Source organism: Kryptolebias marmoratus, linkage group LG18 (assembly GCF_001649575.2).
Source record: "Kryptolebias marmoratus isolate JLee-2015 linkage group LG18, ASM164957v2, whole genome shotgun sequence".
NCBI classification, from domain to species: domain Eukaryota; kingdom Metazoa; phylum Chordata; class Actinopteri; order Cyprinodontiformes; family Rivulidae; genus Kryptolebias; species Kryptolebias marmoratus.
In genome coordinates, this window is record NC_051447.1 from 14,374,634 (window position 1) to 14,395,963 (window position 21,330).

A 21,330-nucleotide genomic window follows, 5' to 3' on the forward strand; every position below is an offset into this window, starting at 1 on the left:
TTTAGTTTGGACTAGGCAGTGAGTTTGGGTTCCTAAAATAACACTAACTGATGCAAGCTAGGGTAAGCAACCCAAGTTATAACTATCTAACTCAGTAGGCTGGATTAAACTCATAACCCAACCCAACTAAAACAACCCATGATTGGCTCGGTCCCAATTTACCCAGCGCTGGGTTACATATTGTGTTGTTTTTAACCCAGCAGTTATTAGTGTGTGGAAATGTAAAGTATGTTTAGGCGTAAATGAGCCAGTCCACTGTGTGTGTGTGTGTAATCAGGGAGGCGGGGGGAGCTCCGTGTTGCAGCCAATAGGCGCAGCTCTGATGTTGTTTATGGACGCTTTAATTTGGTGCCAGAGCTGCGCATCGCTCTGCACTGGTGAGCTCCCCTCACTCTGTCTCCAGTCCGACTCTTTCCACGGTCATGCACTGAAATGCCCCATCACTGAGCTCTTTTTTCTTGTAGGACTTCAGAACGAGTCCGTCTTAGTTTTTGTCGGCCTCGGTCAGCCCGGATGCGTCCACAGTGGTCCTTTTTCTACCTTTATTAACGGACTATCCGAACCGCCTCCTCTTGCACCGAGTTATTTGCTTCTAGGTAAGAGTTTAAACTATTTATCCTTACAAATATAAACTAAAGAAGTGATTCTAAAAGTCACTTTGCTGTTCAAGAGACTATAAGAGGTTGGATTCGTGCGTCTTTTGGAACTTGTGACGCATTTGCGCTCAGATTTGTTTAAAACTGAACTGCCAGACGCAACGAAGCAAACAAGAAGAAAACACTTCAAGAAGGTTTTCACACATTTTCCCCTGGAGCAGAAGGGAGAAAAAGAGTGAGATGGTGGGGGAGTTTTAACTTTGCGTGTGCGTAAAGACGCACCGACTTAATGGAGGGTTGCATTTTGGGGTTTCCAGATGTGTGGACTCAGCTGTTGCCTGTCACTCAGGTGGGCTCGCTCAGTCTCTCTCCCCCCCTCCTCTCCTCCTCTCTTTGGGAATACTCTCGGTGTCTTTTGAAGCCATCAGTGCTGATAGACCACATTCCAGATCCGCAGAAACATTGCGAGGTCAGTGGAGCCACATCACTTAAAACCACACTAAACGGTGTTTTCTCAGTTTCACTGCAGACTTAAATCTTTTTTTTCCCCTCACTGTGAAATCTCTGGAAACTGGATGAAACAGAGACAGAAAAGTGGTTCAGTACTAAGTGCGAGAATAAACTTTGCTGTGATCCGAAAAGAATCCAGTGGTGGCACCTAGTGGTGAGAGACGTTTGTGGGGATTTTTAATAGGGAAGGGGGCTCATGTTTCCTGTATTTCTAAAGAAATGTTCTGTAATCAAGTATCTGTTTTGTAAATCTTTGCCAATTTAATTTTGTTTTTATTAGACATTCAAAGCCTCCTGTTTAATTTAAAAACTGCATTCGCTGATCCAGGATCAGAACAGTCTGGATCAGGTGACTGAGGTGTATTTCCCCCTCTGTGGGAGGCCAGTCAGACAGACTTTGCTGGGGGTATACACTCTCTGCAATGCTAAGCCTTTGTTAATGAGTATGTATCTGTGTGTGCGTGTGTGTGTCCTTGTCTGTGTGTGGTACTGGATGTAATTCCTTGTGGTTCTGGGTGTCCATTACTTTAAATGCTTGTGTTCATGCATGCATGTGTGTTTTCCTGAGCTTCTGCACATCTGTCACTGCTTATGTGTCCATGCATACACTCATGTGTGTGTGTGTCTGTGTATATGATAGGTGTTTGGACTCGGGAGTTAAGCTGCTGTTAATTGGTTAGCCATTTGGACCTCATGGGAGACTGAAGTTAAGCAGTTGCTGAAATGAGAGGGATATTTGGCTAAACTGCCTTCTGCGGGATGGAACATTGGTTGCCGCTAATAGATGCCAAACAGACTTTTTTTAATACCAATTATAGTAGCTTATGTTTATGCTTAAAGGAAGCAAGTGTTTAACTACTGTTATATAGAAACATACATATTGAATGCTCTTTTAAATGTGCAGTAGGAAGCAGTAGTTGCTTAGGGGTAGCCTGCGTGATGTAAACTTTGTCATCTTTACCAGTTTGCTTCAGTATGGTTGGTCTGATGATGCTCAGACTTGTGCAGCCCAGAATTTTGGGACAACTTGCTAACAACACATGATAGCACAGCAACAACAACAACAAGAAGAAAAGACTGAGTGCAACTATGAGCAGGAGGAAAAGCACAAAGACCTTTGTTTTGAGGGAATACTGGTCATCCGCACAGAAACGCTTGTGGTTTTAACCATGCGTCTAGAGATAAATTGATTAATTAGCCGATCAATTATAATTGACCGATATTTTCCACTTTTTACAAATTGTCAATCTGCCATGCTTGTACATACCTAAGCATTTACCAAGTAGGAAAATGAGGATGTAGCAGCCAACAATTGAACTTTTTTGTTTTTATTTGTTGTTGTTTTGGTTTAAGCAAGAATGCTCTTCCATATATTATTAGGTGCACCAGTTTCTCTAAGGGTTGTTAAAAATGCATTTGTTTTAAGTTAAGTAATATTTGTTGTGTTTTTAAATAAATATATCCATATTTGTGGTAGTTTTACAGCTGCACATACAGGGCTGGCATAGTTACTACAGTGTTTTGGGCTGTTTTCTGTGTTTCCATGTGGACGAAGACATTTCTTGAAACAGTGTTGCGTTTGTAAAGATATTTTTAGAAATGACAAATGAAAAGTTTGTTTTAGAAAAACTGCATTTCCACGTGGACAGGACTAATGTTTGATAAGATCAGCACAGTCCATATTTTGATATTTTATCATTCAAGCACCACAGGGACAAGTCATTCCATTAATCAGCACATTGTTGCCACCTTCTGGACTGGAGTGTGAAACTGCAGGCAAAAGTGTCAAAATCAAACTTCAAAAATAATTTAAATTTGATAGCCTGTGCATAAGCAAGATCTAAATGGCTTTGCTTTTGTGGTTTTGGAAATCCATTTGAAAGCCTTAAGATGGATGGAAGGGAAAAAAATCTAGCAAAAGTTGATGCAATAGTGATAAAGCTTACAGAATTAAGAAAGCTCCTCGGATGAGAAGCGAAATAGAAAAGCTTTAGAATAGAAGTCCAGTTGTTTTTGTTTTTAACCTTTTTTTTGAGTCAGACATATATCAAGAATACTTTTTTAAAATCTTTTACTCAGGTTGAAGACTGCTCAGTCTGGGTATCATTGGCACTGTTGGCAAGCTCCGGCAAAGAAATAATGTGATCCATGTCAACGTTTTAATCCACGAATTAGATGTCAGCTGCAGTCTTATGTTCACCAGTACAAACATCAGATTGTTATCAGACTTTGCTTCTCGTTCTTGCCAAAACCTCTCAAAAGTCAACACAATTAGAGGCCTTTTGTGTACATAATGGGACAAGATGTTTTACTGGCTTAAATAATTACATTCTGGATGGAAAGGTTTATTTTGTTTAAAGATGTCAGTGTGGGGAGGGGAAGAGAGGAGAGGAGGATGTGAAGCAGATCTTAAGATGCGATGATTAGCCTTCATACTTCAAAGAGTGAATAGATAAGTGTGACTGTAGACAAAATTACTTAGGAAGGCATCGTTAAATTCTTGTTACGACACTCTTAATAACATTCAGTTTCTGGACTATTTTTAGTTTAATCTTTTTAGAGCAGATTCCTGTTTTATCCATTTTTTTTTTCCTGTGCTACCCTGAGCACCAGAGAGGAAATCCAGCTCGGAGTTTGTTTTGATATTGTTGGACGCTGTCCTGGAAAACTGTTTTATACTCAGCGACCAAGGGTGTTCTTGATTAAGAGCAACTGGCTCCTCTGTGAGAATGCGTTGTCCGATCGCAGCAGTAACACTGTTCAAAGAGTTCAAGATGTGCCGTTTTTCACACAGAAATTAAGTCCAAAAGGTCTCAAAGAAAATTAAAGATATAGATAGAAGGTAACAGAGCAAAACTATTAAAGGGGTAGCTCAGATCAGACAAGGATTGAAACGGTTTTAAAATAGGGTTTGAATAAACCACTCTGAACTTTTTGATTTTTGAGTTGCCTTAAAGCAGAAGAAATCCACTTTGGTCTTGACCCAGCGTAGACTAGCCATTAGCTCGTCAATCTGGTCAGAATTAAACTCAATGAATGGCATTAAATTAAATAAGTGGAACTAATAGGGAGCATGAGCCCAAACTGGAAGCTTGTGTATGCTTCTATATGTACCTAAAATGTGAAAACCATGTATTAGTAAGTCAACACTGTTCTGTGTGTACACCTCCCTTTGAGCCTAAGAACATGTGTACACACAGGAGGGTTTGTTCTATCATACTGGAATTAATCGAGTGTTTAAATCATTCCAGACCTCAGAAAACACATCCTTTAAAAACATGCTCACACACACATACACACACACCCCTGCAGCTCTCCCCTGTAGTCACATGCAGGAAGAGCCAAACAGTGAAGGACCAGAAAGAGGCCAGTGATCAGAGAAGAATTTCTTTCCTCAAATAGTTAAGGCTCATACACTTTAAGGTAAAAAAAAGATCCACTTAAAACCAAACTTATTAGTTGTGCATTTTCAGTTACCTTCAAAATGTTCGGACTGCTGAGCAATCGTTATGAGACTTTTAACTATTTCTTTTCAAAACTTTTAAAGCTTTATAGTTTATCAAGAAACAGAAAACAGAAAAAATAATGATTTTTACTTCCTATAACACCACAGTAAAAAGAGTGAATAATTCTTAAAGATATAATCAGTTGTGCCTCCTTAATTTAAACACTTTTTCTTTGGCTTTTATTTTACGATGTGACTGAAATGCCCACCGGGCATCAATCTTGGTCATGTCTTTCATGTGTGTGGGGGGGCTGGGTCAGCAGTCCTTCATGTACAAACACTTATCATGATCCCTGCGCTCATTGAGTGGTTTCAGACCAAACCCTTCAGGCCGCACTGGCTCCACAAACCTGGTATTATGGTCAGCTTGTGGGTAGGAAAAGTAATCCGAGGCTTAAGAGGACTATGAGACACTTGAGTAATGGACTCTGCAGAAGAAGTTGCACTCAATTCTGTGTCAAAACTTGCAGCCGAGCTGAGATCTAGTCGCCCGCAGCGCTTACTGAGCAATGCAAAACTGTGATGTTGCTAAGCGTTGTCGACTCGTGCCTCCGAGTGAGAGTCAATTTGGCACCAACTTAATTACCTATACACACAGCTCCATTTGATGATGATTAAAGCCACACTCGTGTTTAGAAACACACGCCTGCCCAGACACTACCAGCAAATATGGAGACATTATGGGTGATGATTATTAGATGATAATAATTAAAAAGCTTTAAAGCTCAAGTCAAAGGTAAAGATAGGAGCAAAGCGCCGTATAGGAGCAACAACCACATAATTATTCCGAGTCAAATGACCACCCTGAGGTGGAATACAAACCATAGCTTTCCGTTTGTTTTTGATTGAGGGAGAAAAAGATAAAACAGATTTGATGAGGGGTGATGAGTGCTACAATACTGCTGTTGTGGAGTAGGACTGCTTAATTTTTAGTTTACTTGATTGTGTTTCAGTTTGATGTTTGCCAGTGTTGAGTTTTCATCCTCTTTAAAACTCATCGGGATGCATAGAGCCAAATGGGATCTTGCTGTTAGTGAAGGCTGACTCTTTAGGGAGGTAGAAGCTTCACATGCAGCAGTGAGACAGTAATTGGAATAAAACTCTTGGCATGACTCTGCAGAAAGCTGTTATTAAGCCAATATACAGACAAACGATTGTACTATTCTGGGATGAGAGCCTGACTTAGCTTCTGCCTTCCCTCCTTAAATTAGTCTCATGTGTTAGACATTTTCCTCTTGAGGCAAAGACAAACTCTTGTGCCGAATGTCTCGAGTCAGGTCTAATCAAGAACAATCTGTTCTTTTCCCTTCTTTTACTGAATTTCTGTCTTTCTCTCTTCTCTTTCACCGTTTCACCTTGAAATACGCAGATGGTGCTGCGTGCTCTCATGAATCCACTCTGAGATAATGATTGTTCTCTAAACTGGAGCTGGCATGATTGCAAAGACATCTGCAGCACTGTAAGTTTGACAAATTTAGGGAGACAAAAAAATGTAACTAGTATTACGTTGGGTGGTCGCCTGTCTCTCCAGAAGTCTCTTGAGTTTTGCCCCGTCTGTCACCGGGTCTCCATGTTGGCTCACATTGTCCCAAAGGAGAAACCAGCTTAATTCATTCAGAGGGGAAATGGCTCCCTCCAATCTGATGCCACCCGGAGTTAGGAAATGGTCTAGTGTGATAAATACGGTGTAATTGAGGGTGGGGAAAATTACAAGATTTTCACCAAATTTGCCAAAAGCTGCTCAACGATTGCAAGGTTTTTTTTTCCAAACAAGAGCTAAAATCACAAATCTTTTACACCTCTGTTTATTTATTAATTTAATGTCAAAAATACTGAGCAAAATTTGACTTGATTGATTGCTTCTAAACGCAGATGTCACACAAAGATACCAGTCTTTGTCAGAGCCTGCAACATGTATCATAAAAGTTCATCGGAATGAGATCATTTATTTTCCATGACAGTTCTGTAGCGTATTATAAACACACGTCACCACAATCTTATTTGGCATTGTCGATGGTGACTTCCAATGAAAAGTGTTTTTTTTATCAAAATGCACCTATTTTTAAGTTGAGTTCTGCCAAAAATTCTTTCTGAGCTTCTCAAAAGTACCTAACCTGAAGTTGCCCACCTTCAAAACACACTGCTTCTTGCAGTGTGTTAAAGGTACACATTGACCATGGTTAACCCTAACCCTTACCATGGTTTGCATACTTTAGTCAATAAATTGAAATACATGACAATGCATCAAAATTCCATAAAAAAATAAGCAGATCTTTAATGGATGTCATCATTGTTGATCTATTTAAGTCACTGCATCTGTTTCCATAGATAAACAAATGTATGTAGTAGTGTGCACTATGTGGATGCAAGTAAATGGGGAATAATACTATGGTTTCTGGAGAATAGTTTGCAAGCATAAAATGTTAATATGTCTGTATTATTTTCAGACACCATGTGCTGCCCCCAAGTGGCCAAAAAAGTAGGTTTTTGCAAAACAAATATGTATATTTCCCAAAATGACATTCATCAACTTAGTGATTTTTTTCTTATATGTCATATATCTTTGTATCATTTACCTTTTTTCTCTTTTTGCCAAATCCATACATGGTTGAAGGATTTGTGGAAAAACTACAAAGAAAGGAGGGGGGAATCAAGTGAAAGCTTGAAGATAACGACATCAGATATGCAAGCTCGGGACTTTCCAAGGACGTGTCGCAAAACCTCTATAAACAGTGATTTGACTCTCATCTCTGTTTTATTGCCGTGAGATGATTTTGTTTTTGTTTGTTTGCGTTTTGACTGCGAAAAGTAGGTTCAATGACCGCTTGCATTAATGAGGTGGTAAATTAATGTTTGAGCTGTTCGCACAAATAATCTCAAAACCCCAACCATAAAGCAGGGGCAAAGGGACTCATTATCTCCAACCGGCCACCCATGAAATACAGCATGTGGGGCCCCATTCCTGTGCTAGTGTTGGATGCACATTTGCGGGTTTGCATGTGTTTTTGTTTACGCGATACTTTGCATGTGTCGGTTACAACTGGCTTGCATGTTTTCCTCACTGCCTCAATCATCTGTTGTGGATGGATAGTTTATATATTTTAGTAATACGTGCACATCGTATCCCTGTTCAGACTTGGCTTAGAATTTGGTTGAAACTCTGTTGTATTTGTTCAGACAGGAACAAATACTACTTCCTGTCCTAATTGTGTCCCATCTGTTAAAGATTAGTTTTCAGTGTGTGTGTTTCAAGAGAAAAGTCTGTCATCGGGCGGGACAGATAGTACGCTCATAAGGTTTGAGTCAGAACTGTCAGGTGGGTCTGAAATAAGAGGGAGGCCAACTGAGGATATGCCTGTGTGAGAGGTGGGGGTTTGCAGGGAGAGGGGGTGAGACAGGCTCCAAAGTTACACAGCGAGCCCAACAAACGGTTCATCTGTTTACTGGTGAAACTCCAGCCCTTTACTAGAGGGTCGGTGTGGAATGCCAATAGAGGCTGAGGCAAAAATCATCCACAGACCCGGTGAGAGGAGGAAGACAAAAACACCCCGTGAAACGGCTAGTCACGCTACTTTTATTGTCATTCTGAGCTAATTTAAGCCCTGTGCTCAAAGCAGTTTTCATATAACACATAGCTTTGGTATCTGTCACCCTTGTAGCATCTATACAGAGCTCGCATCACTCAGCATTTTAGCTCCTTTCAAAATTTCTCTTGGTTTGTTTTTTGGTAGATACACGTGGAATGGAACTATGGAGCTTCTCAGAAACGATGACGTAGCGGTCTGTTAAACTTTGTGTGTTGAAATGGTTAATTAATTGGAATATCAAAGAAAAATACAAACCACAAATGTTTTGGAATAATTTTTGGCCAAGCCAGAGGTAGTATTTTACTGGGCTGCAACTGTTGGGGACTAGTTTGACAGAAGATTGCAAGAAAATGTGGGAAATTTCACTTGGAATCACAAACTCAGTCAGATAATTTGTTTTTTCTACACGTCTCGCTAAACTTTAATTGTGTGCTGAAATAGTTAAGAACCTAGAGGAAACTGTAAACTATATGCAAGAAAAAAAATTGTAAAAACATTTTTTAAGTTGTATTTCATATGTGGATGTTCGCGCCACCTAGTGGAGCAGCATGGGTAAGTCAGCAATTTAGTTAAAATTATGTGGATGGAGAAAAGAAATGTAGGCTTATAGCAGGACAAAACATCAGTTTAAACAATATCCAGAGTGTAGATGGAGCCTAAAGGTGTGTGTGTAGGGGGGGGTCACCCACCTGTGAAATGATTTTACACACCTTTCCCTGACACCTTGCTTGTCGTTAGTACTGTGGACCAAACTGTAGCCAGAGTGTGACAAAGTGCCCGGGGTTACAAATTCAATCAGACTCGCCTTTCCCAGCTCTCATTGTATTTCTAATGCAAAATTATGGGAAAGGGAGGGTTGTGTAATACACAGATGGGTTCTGTGTGTATGTATAAGTGTGTGCTTGTCTGCTCCGCTTGACTGATCCACCATCCTTCCGGGGGTTCCATCATTAAGACTCTGTGTACACAATCCCCAGAACTCTGTGGCCTGTATGTCTTTTATAAAAAAAAAAAAAAAAAAAAAAAAGAAAGTCATAAGGGATTTACACAAACTCGTACACAAAATGGCACCGCTTTCCCATCCTAAACATGATGCAATACTGTCGTTTGACTTGCATGATGTTTCATCAGGTTAAGCTGCATTTTGTTTTTTCAAAAAAAAGGGATTTTGGAGCTGCGTTGAGTGGCACAGCTCATTAAAAGCCCTGTTTCTTTTGGCCAAAAGGTGACACGATGTTAATCACTCATATGGATGCTTGCAGCGTTACACAGACTAAAAAGCAACACAAATAAATAATGAGTCATCATTCTCCGTTAAAACGAGAGTAATCTTTAGGCCAGTAAAAATAAAAACGAGTTCACTTTTGACAGGTGAGTGCCATTTTTCTTCCCCCTTCTCTTGTCTAAATGAACAAGATAAACGGGTTTCTTATCATTTGTTGGCATCTGTCTGTTTTGAATATGTGGAACCATGGCAGTTTTGTTATGACTTTTACTGAAAATTGCAACATTTCAGTTTTATTTCTTGAGATTAGAAGAAGTGTTAGACTTTACACCAGTCATCTAATCATGAAGTTAGCCTGAGCTTTCTGCTCTACGGGGCTTCATTTTTAGACTGGAGTTTGTATACAAGGCAATGAGATTGCATTTCATCAAACTGCTCCAAAACCACACACAGACACCCCCACCCCACCACCACCACACACACACAGTCCTTTCAAAGCTGCGGTTAAAATGTCCTCTGGCTTTTATTAAAGAAGGAATGCATCACTTAACAATATCAAATTAGAGGTGGATAAGATGCACAAGATTCTCTTTGCTCCTTATTCCCAGTTTCCAATACACACACAGGGCAATAAAAAGACCAGTTTTCTATAGCTCCCTAAAGTTTAAAGATTTATATTTAATCTATTTTACATAACTGCCTATTTTTGCTTCTCTCTTAATTACCTCACAGCAAACTGGTGCTCAGGTACATGTTTGCATCAAACAAATAAACTTGACAGGATTTCTTTTTTTACCTACTTAGATATCCAAAACAAGGATTGCATTAGTTACGGAATTTTTTGTCTAAACAATATTCATTCTACTACATTACTAACAATAATTGCAATATTTAAGTGATAAGCCTCTGTACTGTTGTTTCAACAAAACTATGTCCACAAAGAAACACTGTTTTACCAAAATATGTTTTTTGTCATATATAAACATATCATTGTAAACGCGCCATTGTTAATAGAAAAGCTTAATCACACGAAAACACCTCAAATTGACCCAAAACACTGTAGTAACTATGCCAGGCCTGTGTGTGGTGCTGTAACGCTGCCACCAAGAGCAGGAAACAAGGCATGGAGCGTAAAGCTTGCTCGCTGGGTGCAAAATGTAAACACAAGCAGAAGAACGAGTGAACGCCCTCAGGTCATATGTTAAAACTGAGGCAGGGCTATGACATAATTTTTTTTTCTAAAAAGTTGAATTTTGGACATCTACACAAACCTGTAAAGGTGGCGTTTCAAGATTTGATTTGATTTGATTTGAAAAAAAAAATCTTCCACAGCATTTCCTCAAAACAAGCATCCTTTTTGTTCCATTCTGTTTGTTGTGTTTGGCACTATCTATCGAATGGGAGCTTTTATTGCTGCACGTGTTGTTGGTGGAGGTACCTGGCGGTTCTCAAACTGGTACAGGTGATATTCTGTATGGAGAGTTTTGACAGCTTGGCTCAGTTACAATAAATGCTTATTCTGTTTGTGCCTTCTTTGAAAGTTTATTTTGGAAGTAACAGTCTCTACATCCCCTGTTTTTTACAAGTCTCCGTTACATCGACATGTAAGGAAAGCGTCCCCAAAGGATTGTTCCAGTATAATTTTTAGGTCTCTATGATTGTGTGTGAGGACTTAAAGCCCCACATCCTGGTCCCACAAATCCAACATGGCAGCTCTCATAAATGGTCCTGCTGGTTATGACTCCCAACAACAAGAGAAGGCAGGGACATTCGGTCCAGTATTACCGAACATATCGATGGTACTTCAAAGATGTAAGGATGGCTGTGGCCCAAAGCAGTTCGTGTTAGTTTTATATAGAGGGTTTTATACAGTATGAAAAAGTATTAGTGTCTGAAATGAAGAAGTTGAATTTAAAACTTTCCACCCTAATCCCCATCCTTGGTCCCTTCACAGTTTACAATTTCCTGGATTTTATAGTGTTTTTATAGCTACTTCTGTTGCTCCAGAGGTGTGCAGGTAACACCCTGTAGTGGTTTACAAATCTCAGCAGAGTGTTTTATGACTCAAAACTTAAATTACACCTGGATGCTGCGGGTCAAGTAATGTTAATACTGACCTGGCAGGGATGACTGAGGAGCACCTCCGCAGACCTGGCGAGCAGCGGCAACAGCAAGTCGAGCCGGTGGGCCTTGTTAGCGAGGGCTAAAGATCCGTTTCCTGGCGTGAAAGGCTGCTGAGAGGTGTCTGTCAGCATGAAAAGGGGCTGAAAAGGCTTGGATGGTGGAGTCGAAGTGGATGTGAATTGAGACGTTGCTCCAAGCTTTTTTTTTTCATGTGAATACGATCTGTGTAAGCTGTTTGTCAACCATTGTGAAAATCACTTGTGCTGGATGAAATGAGGCTGAGAGGAATCAGAAAAAATACAGTCTAAATACAGATATGGTTTTACTTCTCAGATAAAAGTATTGTGTATAAATTTGGTTTGATGTTTGATGTTGCTTACAAAGTAACAATTGTTCAAATTAAAGGCATGTCACCTGCTGCCTGTCATGCCAGAGCTTGAAACTAGGATCTTTTTGCGTTGAGTAAAGACGGAGTAATAGCTGTAATGGTCAAATCTTGAAAACAGTAGGCATAAGATCTTGTGTGATTTGTTTGTGCTCAATGTATGTGTTGGGAATGAATTTCAGCTACGACCACACCAAATTTGAGCTGATTGTCTGTAAAATTGGCTGCGCTATATCCATTATTGTGTTTCCTGGCGTTGCTTAGTTGTGGTCCCAAAGTTGATCAGCTGTAGGTGTCAACCAAATGATTCATTTCTAAGAATTTATTTCAAAACTGTTCGTGAGATATTTTGCTAAAAGACAGACGAACAAGTACATATAACTGCTGTGTGGTGTTTAAGGACAATAGATTAATACATTTGAACTTGAAATCCACATTCCACAAGTTTGTCTGAATTTAGGGGTGTGAGACTTGTCAGTTGAAGCCATTTCATATTTTTGTTTTGCATATTTTATCACATCTTTGCGCTTTACGCTGTTCTAACAGCAGGAATGGTCTCTGTTTTCTGTCTGACTTGTGCTTTTATGACAAACTGCCCCGCAGCGTGCCGAGACATGTCACTGTCCTCAGCGAGTTTTTTGTTTTCAGCAACCAAAGGGACGTCCATAACACCCGTTTTCAAAGACAAGGTGAACCGCTTTTTGCCTCCTGGGGTTGAAATACTGCTGACAAATTCCAGGTGTGAATGACCGTCAAGCATAAAAAAAAACAGAACACGAAGCTGTAAAACTGCAGTGTTTGCTTAGTAAATCTCCCCTTCACAATACATATTTAGAAAAGGCCAAATTAGCAGCCAAGCTCTGTTCCAGGACATAAAATGTGTAGCCAGGAGGTGTATGTAAGCGTGGGTGTCCTCAGTGTGTAGTTTAGACTAGGATTTCAAGAGCAGAAAAAGGAACTAGACCTTGTCTGAACTGCCAGTTTAAGGCGTTTGCCAAGAAAAGAAAACTGATTAAAAGAGTTGTTCAGGGAAGTTAATCAAAGGATTTGTCTGAATGTTTTCTGACTTTACCAAATTTACGATTAAACTACTCTTTTTAGCTGATATTGTCCAGGTACATCCTTCGAATAGCAACCAAAAGTGTGTAAAAGAATTAGGACTTCAAAAGTTAATCTATTTGTTTCAGTCTGATTATTTTCCCCTAATGTCTGTAAAGGTTTCTGCTTTAAAGGTAGGGATAATTCAACCTTTTTACCAGGGTCGAGTAATTGTGATAGCATTTCTAATTTTCCTGTTGGAAAGACTTCCCATCTGCTTGGGATTTCAATCATTAGAGCACATAAACTGAACACTTAGGTCACAGGTCACTGCATAAACTTCCCATTAGTAAGTTTCTGCTCATCAGTCCAAGACATCTGAATGAAACCGGGGAATCATCTGTTTAGCATATATGCACAAAAGTTTTCCAGAATGCCTACACATATCTTATGATGACACAAAACTAAGAAAATCCTACTCATAAGACAAATTGTTACAGGGTAATAATATTTTAAAGCCAAGACTGACTGAATTTTTAGAGATCTGCTGAATAGGGGGGAAATTATTATTATTTTTTTTTTAATCTCACTAAAAAAGCTTGACCAGAAATTATCCAGTCAAAGAAGAAAAAGTAACTAACAAAGGGATGGTCGCAGACGGCAACAAGACTATGAGATATCCAAGCACTTAAACTGTTTTTAGGCATTTTATGTCAAACAATTATTGTTGCATATCATCCTAGGGTTGTTATCAGTGTGTTGAATATCATAGATTTGCTGTGTTGCAACATTATTTTATTGCATATCATATTTTATTGTGAAAAACCTTCTAATTCCCACCCTGACTGATAAGGTTCTTTGACCATTACTGACAATCTATCCCTTTTTAAAATACCTTTTTTTTGTCACACCCTGTTTTCTCATTTAGGAGGAAGCCAAAGAAATGGCAAGGTCAGTTGTGTTTTCTAAAGAACCGTAGGTCTCTGGCCACAAGCCCAGGCCCAGTCTGAAAGGATGATTTCTGCCTATTGTCTTCAAATAAAAAAAAAAAAGCCACTCATCTTCGGTCCTGTCCTCTATTCACGCGGGAGCATTCCTCACCCACTCGTTGCCTGTTTTCATTATCTGAATTAAGTACTTGTCTGTCAGGCAAACGGAGGTTCGCCTCTCTGCTCGTCTTCCTGAATGAGATCCGCGGCGCTTCTGAAATGCAGAGCCAGATCAATATCTGAGGAAAGTCAATGCACGTCTTTCTGAGGTTGGCACACAGCACTGCCTCGTCCCTGGAAGAGTTTTCTAAAAAGTTTTGAGCTCTCAACAGGCCTGCCAAGCTCCTCTCCCCATTTCAAATGTGACCTGGTATGTAAGGAAAGAAGATTGTGTAGGTAAAATGCAGAAAGTCTCGTCTCTTTTCCTCTCACCCGTCTAAGCTAATTATCCAGCTGGGCCATTTCTCATTTGCAGCAGGTTATCTGGCATGTGACAAACAGCTCTGAAACCCTGTCTGCAAGTTGACTTAGTGGGGTTGTCAGAGGAGAGGGCATCTTTGTTTAAGGGACAATTGAGTAAACTCATTTCTCATCTTTTGCCTCCTTAAATGAAGCTGTTGCTGCTTTTCAGCCTTTCACAATGATTAATGGTGCGGACCTTGTTTAAATAATCACAACAAACATCCATATTCAGCGAGTAAGCTTGTTTTGGGAGTAGATGTCTCTCCTGCTGTATTTTTACGCTCATCTTTGGAAGCGTTTTATATTTTATCGCTGTTTGAGCTTTGGATCGTTTTCCTTTTAGCGCTTACATCTGCTGCATTGTTGAATTTCTTGAAGTGAAGTGTTCTGTGACAATACTATCATTGTGATCGCCCAAAGTGAGAGATGAAAACGGGGCACCCCGCGCCTCTCACCTATTCAGAACTCCAAAAGAGAAAAGGCGAGGGTGATGTCTGCGAGGGGGCGAGCAGACAGGTCCCCTGCATGAGAACATCATGAGATGGATGAGACCGACTTGAGAGGAAGTTAGTTTAATATTTAACCCAAGAAACGCCAACAAGATACAGAAGAGCTGCTTTTAAATCCTTCAAAACCTCAAGCACAGAGGGAGACTGTTGCAAAAAAGACTTAACTAACATTTCAGTCAATTTAAATAAGATATATAAAAAAATGTCACAAAGCATATTTCATTTGCTTTACTAAAGTGATTTACTCCTTTTATTGTTTTGGTTTTCTGGCAGACAAAGTTAGAAACTAGCTCAAAGCATTTAAAGGGAACTTTACTAAATAGTTTAAAACAAATTGGACATTTTGAATATGTGCAAAAGTCAGTTATTGTTAAGTTTTAGTCTTATTGAAATTATTTGTTCCTTTATTCAATTGTTTTGGTTTTGTAGCAGACAGACAAAGTTAGCAACTAGCTAAGCTAATATGAAAACGTGTGTGTTGCTGGTTTACTGTTGCTCGAATTTGTTGTTTTTTATTTATTAGTTTAGTTTGTTGTTACAAGTTCAAGGATATAAAAACAGAAATTAGCTCACTGATTTTGTAGAATAAAATTATGCAACATTAAGTGATTTGCATGTGAAGTTATTCTAAAATGTGGAGAGTCATTCCAGCTGTAGTGTTTATACAGTGCTGGTTTCTGAAGGTTATTACATTTTCCGCACTAAATTTTGTTTGAAAAAAACAAACTGGCGATCAAGTTGGTCATATTTTTTGCTGGTATCTACTGCCTCTAGTGGCCAACATTTTTCTCGTATAAGCTCAACTTAATTTGTCTCAAAAAAGTAGCAAAATATGCTTTATCTTTAGCCTTGTAAATCCCTTTGTCATCCCTTATCAAATGGCATTTATAATGAAATAATCCAAGCACTTTTTATGCCCCAAAAAAGCATTATTTGCCTTTTTGTTGTTAAACTGGTTTTGCTTCCCTTTAAACAGAGGGACATCTTCCAATGCAACTTTAAACATTTAACCTGGAAGGATAAAAGTCAAGAGTGGGTTAGATTGTAGAACTAAGCATTTCATGGGGGAAACAAAAAAAAAAAAAAAAAAGTTGTCTGGCTGTTAAGAATCTTGCAGCCAAGTGGGGTTCCGGCTGGAGAGCTTGGTGTCGCACTGGTGGAGGAAGGGATATGGAGATGGTTGAGGGGGGTGTTGACTCTTAAGTGTGTGTGTGTGTGAGATTGAAGTGCAGTGGCAGGCGATTTGTTCTGCAGGGGAGGAATGAGGGAGGGGCTGACAAGGCTTAGCTGCCCCCAGGAGCACACACACTCTCTCAGAGGGATCAGATAGAAACATCAGCTCACTGCCCTCCCTGCTCGCTTTTTTGGGACTCGAAAATGTTTGTCTTGCCAAACAGGCCCCCTTTTTTTTATGCTGCTGAACGTTTGCTTTCTTAGACGCTCCATATAGCTGAACTTTCAAAAGCTGTCTGGAGAGGAGAGGGAGGGACGCTTCCTGACTGATCTGGATCTGATTAGAGAGCGTGGATCTGCTGCAGATATGCAGAGTGGGAGAGCTGAATGACCGCAGGACTGCACAAGTCAATATAACTTTATGCAAAAGTGGAAGTAAAGATGTTTTTTCTGGAGGTAAGAAAAAAGATGGTAAAAATGCTTCTTACATTTTCAAAACAGCATTTCTTAACCTCTTGCTGAAATTGCCTCCACCACTTCTCAGATCTCTTGATAAGGACAATCCTGTGTGTCTGCATTTTTTTAAACTTATGTAGTTCTTATGTATTGTGTTTCTGCGCACCATTTTGGTGTCTTTGCAGGTGGTCCTAATACAGCTGTGTTAGATCTCCATTTGGGCTTAAAATGACACTTTCCAGGAATCAAAAACCAGTGACCTCAGTCTTTGAACTTCATGTTTCAATAATTTTCCACAAGTGAATCCTGGGATATTCAGAAAACATAGATTTTTTTCCTTACTTTTAACATTTAAATGTAGTTAACTCGAGCTTGACATAAATCCTTCTGCTCAGAGAAAATGATGCACTCAGGAAGTATTCTTTAAATCTGCTGAGGGCTTTCAGATAAGTGGGAGAAGGATACATGTGGTCTGTGTTTACACAGACCTAATGTTGTGACTCCTGTTAGGGAAAAAAAGAGAACTTTCCCTTTTTAACCTCCTTAGCCTCCTCCTGTCACTTCTCTCCACTGTGTGGCCGACGTCTCGAGGACGAGTGGGTGCACTTTTTGTTTTTGCTTTTTGACAAAGACACCCATTGTGTTATTGCCAAGTGGTGACATGGTGAAATGTGAGTTGCTGTGTATATTGGCTCAGGAATCCGCAGTCACCTTTTCCCCGGAGCTTGCGGGATGAGAGGCAGGAGCTGAGGCTGAAGGGCAGACACACATTGTGAGCGTGATGAATGAACGCGCGGCAGCTCGAGTTCCCTCACAGGGAAGTAATGAGGTGTTTCTGAAACTGACTGATGGTTTTCTGTCATTTTCTGATGAGGAAAACTGTCACACAGTCTTAAAAAATAAGCTACTCCATTAGTTTTATGTGAAATAAAACGATGAGTGCGTTTAAAAGAAATAAGGGCCTTGCATTCCCTAAAGCAAGAGATCAACTGTTGATAAATGACATTAGTAAGTAAATCAGTTGTACAAAATCAGTCACACACAAAAAAAAAATCATTGCTTATTGATTCTAACTAGTCTAGATGAGATAACATGGGACAAGTGAAGAGGGGGGGGGGAAAGCTTCTGCCTGAAAACATTATCTCTGCGGCCATAAAACCTGATAAATAAGCTGCTAAAGAACAAAGTGACAGTTAAATTCCTTTTTGTCCTTTGATAAGAACACAGCGTTGACTTTCAACTGTGTTTCTAATCTGCAAATTCGCTGTTCTGGAGCCTTGTATGCTAATTGGAGGGAATGCTAATAATGTATGTTCCCCGTCTTGTTACTGGGGTTTGGCTACGTGGTGAGACTGCTCTTACATTTACATTTAATTATTCACCCATGGCAGCTTACAAGTGGCTGACCCCACATGACATCCCATCTTCAGATAAGTGAGGAATCCTGACAGATTCATCAAGTGATAAATTTATGCTGCAATATTTGCTGGAAGGTCAAATTTAACCAGTAGAAAAACTTTGTCAGCACGAAGCATGACCTTTTGGTGAAGAAGCCAAAACTGAGTTGTTAAAGTTGAAACGAGCAGAACAAGAGCTAAAATGAGCTAAACTAAAAGCTAAAACAAGAAAAAAAGAAAAGAAAATTAACACTAACTGCAAAAAATCTAAAGCCTAAAACCAACAGAACAGATAAAATAGATAAAAGATAAAATAACAAAACAGTAGCTAAAGGGTGAATGACCCACTCAAAAATGGTCAAATTAAAATCTAATATAGAAGTCACAAATACCAAAATTCATAGCTGTAATGTTCAAAACAAAATGAACATTTTGATGTTTTATTGTGCGAAATAGTTGAAACTTTGCTCAAGTAGTTGTTCCAAAAACCATATGGAAGAAACTAAAGAAGAAAAGTGCTGACTCAAGCATTCACACTACTGCTATTTATTGGTCAACAGAAGCTGCATGTCCCCCCAAAAACCTGTTCTGATGCAAAAGATCTGTTCTACATACAGTTTAAAGTGGGAGTGTGAAGTTTCTGTCTGCATTTTTACCCAAACAAGCCCCATTCTGGTTTGGTTCTGCATGACAAAAGATGCAGAGCAGAGAAGGGGCCGACGAAAGTGGCCTTTTCAACACCTTGAGTGGTGTTATCAGGCGGAGAGAGCTCTGGAGAACATAAAAAGTCCAGAGATAAGGAGGCTACCGGAGAAGGGGAAGTGGAGACACACGAGGCCGAGATTGACGAGTCTCCAATCACGCGTGGGTCCAGCCGTTATCAGCTTGTAAAGAGAGAACAAAAAGCTGTTTGTGATGCTGCCGAATAGTGTCGCTGCTGCTTAGTGAATGGATAAATGTAGTTTGAAGGTTACTGATTCATGTGGAAGAATAGTTTCACAGCTTTCAGTTGTCATCTTACATCAGGACATTGAAATAAATGTTTAAGATATTGCAGAATAAGGTTTTAATGCGCCATACTGTAAGAATAAGTGCATCTTATTGGGAAAATGTGACCTTTGAACTCAACCATGTTGTGTTTTATCAAAGCACCTTTTACATGACTGACTAATGTGAAGAACAACAAAGTGGGTTCCCATAAATGTTTATGGACTGAGAAATTTTCTATGTTTGCTGTTGCAGAAAATGGATGTCTAAATATTGATTTGTTTTTCTTTTGCCTAGCATATAATTACAAAGTAGATGTAGTCAATTATAGATTTTGTTGCAGTTTATTTAATAGACAGTTTTTCAATGCAACTGCATATTTTAATTTTTTTTTTTAGTTATTTCACCTTTTTTGTCTGTTGGTTCCATGGGCCAACCTGGGACCAGATCCTTTTTTTTTTTTTTTAACTTTCACTCAAGAGGTTCACCTTGTGAACCGACTTTGTTCTTTGTTCGCTGTGTTTTCTCTGCTCTTCCCATATTTTTCCAGACATTATGTCAAACTGTTACAACACTGCCAGGATAAAAGCACTTATCTTGTAGAGAAGCTGACTGATTGCGGGCTTTTACTAAATCTAGAGGAATTTACAATAAGTGCGAAAAAATCCAAGATCAGCAATACTCCAGCCAATGGCTGCGCGATGGTAAATTGCAGAGATTTGTGTATAATTAAAGGATAACATTCAAGGAGGCAAAAAGTGACATTAAAAAAATGAAAGGCAAAAGTTATGCTAATATAAGTTCTCGATCCTTCATTTCTGTTCTTTACAGCGCTCGAGTGCAATGAACCTGGAGCGCAACGACAGAAGGGAGCGCCCTTTAACTCGAGGGCCAGACATGGAGGCTCGCGCCGGGGGGAAGATGGGGAAGATGTCAGTGGGCTTCCAGAGGAGCTCCACCTCAGATGACGACTCTGGATGTGCGCTGGAGGAGTACGCCTGGGTGCCACCGGGACTCAGGCCTGAGCAGGTACGGCTTTTCTTCTACAAAGGTGCCGTTTGACCAAAGCTGCATACCTAATCTCAGCCATTCAGCATATCCTTAAGCATAACCTTTTTCCCATAAAGTTTCAGCACAAAATAAGAAGTCTGGAAAAATCAACACATAATTGGAGTCATGTCATAACAATAAGGTTATTTGCACAGACAATGCTGTATTTGCGGATTAGTGTTACATGCTGATCCCTGTGGATTTAGTTTTTATTTATCTGTGTGTATTTAAGACAGATATATTCACCCCATCTCAGTCAGAAAATACTTTAATAAGTTTTCCGTCCATGGACGTGCACACCTACAAACACATCCTGTCTAGGTTTCCAATTATCCAGTTAAGGGGAATTAAGCGAGGCAAACGTTAACATTTACAGTCCCTCGCCGTCTCCTTGTGTGTGGAGAGATTTCACAGTCAGGCGCCTGTGACTGGATACAGATTGACATGTTTGCCCTAAAGAGTCACAAAGGAAGGATACATACCGCCATGCCTGGGTGACATTGTAAGACTGATCTGTCTGTTTTGCTCGAAGCAGCTTGACAAAACGCCTGATGATTTTTCTTATTTGCTCATTCTCTCAAACTCTTGCATGTGTCTCCACGTCCAGGTCCAGATGTACTTCTCCTGTCTGCCAGAAGACAAGGTGCCGTATGTGAACAGTCCCGGAGAGAAGCACAGGATCCGGCAGCTCCTCTATCAGCTGCCGCCGCATGACAACGAGGTAGAAAGACGCTCGTAGCAGAATAGGAAAAATATTAGAAAAAAGTGACAAAACATGGAAATATGGAAACATGAAAATAAACACAAGTAAAGGGTCATTGCACAAGTTAGCTGTAGTGTTGAAATACAAAACTACTGTTTGTTAGCCTTGGACATGTACTACGCTTCTCAGTTTAGTTTTTGTAACACCAGAATGGTGGAGCTGAATTATCTTTTTTTTTTTTTGCCGATGCAAAATTTTATCAGGGGAGGTTGTGCAAACGTGTCATTCAAATCGACTCCAAGAAGATATTGGCTATTGTTCCCGCATTTTTGTGTCTCCAACTAGTCCCCAATCATCACAGCCCAGTGAGATTATTTAAAAAAATAACTTTAAAGACACCTAACTGAACCCACAACTGAACAAACTAAACAGTCTTGCTGGTGTTTTTTATTTTTTAAGCTGAAACAATCGCTGTTTTCCTTAATCTAGACAAAAAAAAAACTTCTTTATGACATTAAAGCACATGCCGGCCTCTTGTGTATAACAGTTTTATGGTTTGTAAACCAGCACCCCTGTCACATCTGGGTTAATAGAGTTTACGTTGGGAGATATGGTGGAGAGTTATCACCAGAGG

General features: G+C 39.7%; 1 protein-coding gene across 3 annotated transcripts in view; it reads left to right on the forward strand.

Moving 5' to 3' along the window:
• Positions 1 to 359: 359 nt before the first annotated feature.
• The window catches only part of prickle1b (prickle homolog 1b), a 27,170-nt gene continuing 6,199 nt past the window's right edge, over positions 360 to 21,330 (forward strand). The window contains exons 1-3 of one of the 3 annotated variants that reach the window (XM_017414861.3): positions 360 to 596; positions 19,775 to 19,972; positions 20,601 to 20,714. In XM_017414861.3, the coding sequence (XP_017270350.1) occupies positions 19,787 to 19,972; positions 20,601 to 20,714 (300 nt within the window). In that variant the 5' untranslated portion in view covers positions 360 to 596; positions 19,775 to 19,786. Of the gene's footprint in view, positions 597 to 805; positions 1,066 to 16,072; positions 16,560 to 19,774; positions 19,973 to 20,600; positions 20,715 to 21,330 lie in introns of those variants that run through there. The other 2 variants (XM_037981172.1, XM_017414860.3) reach the window with 2 other exon arrangements.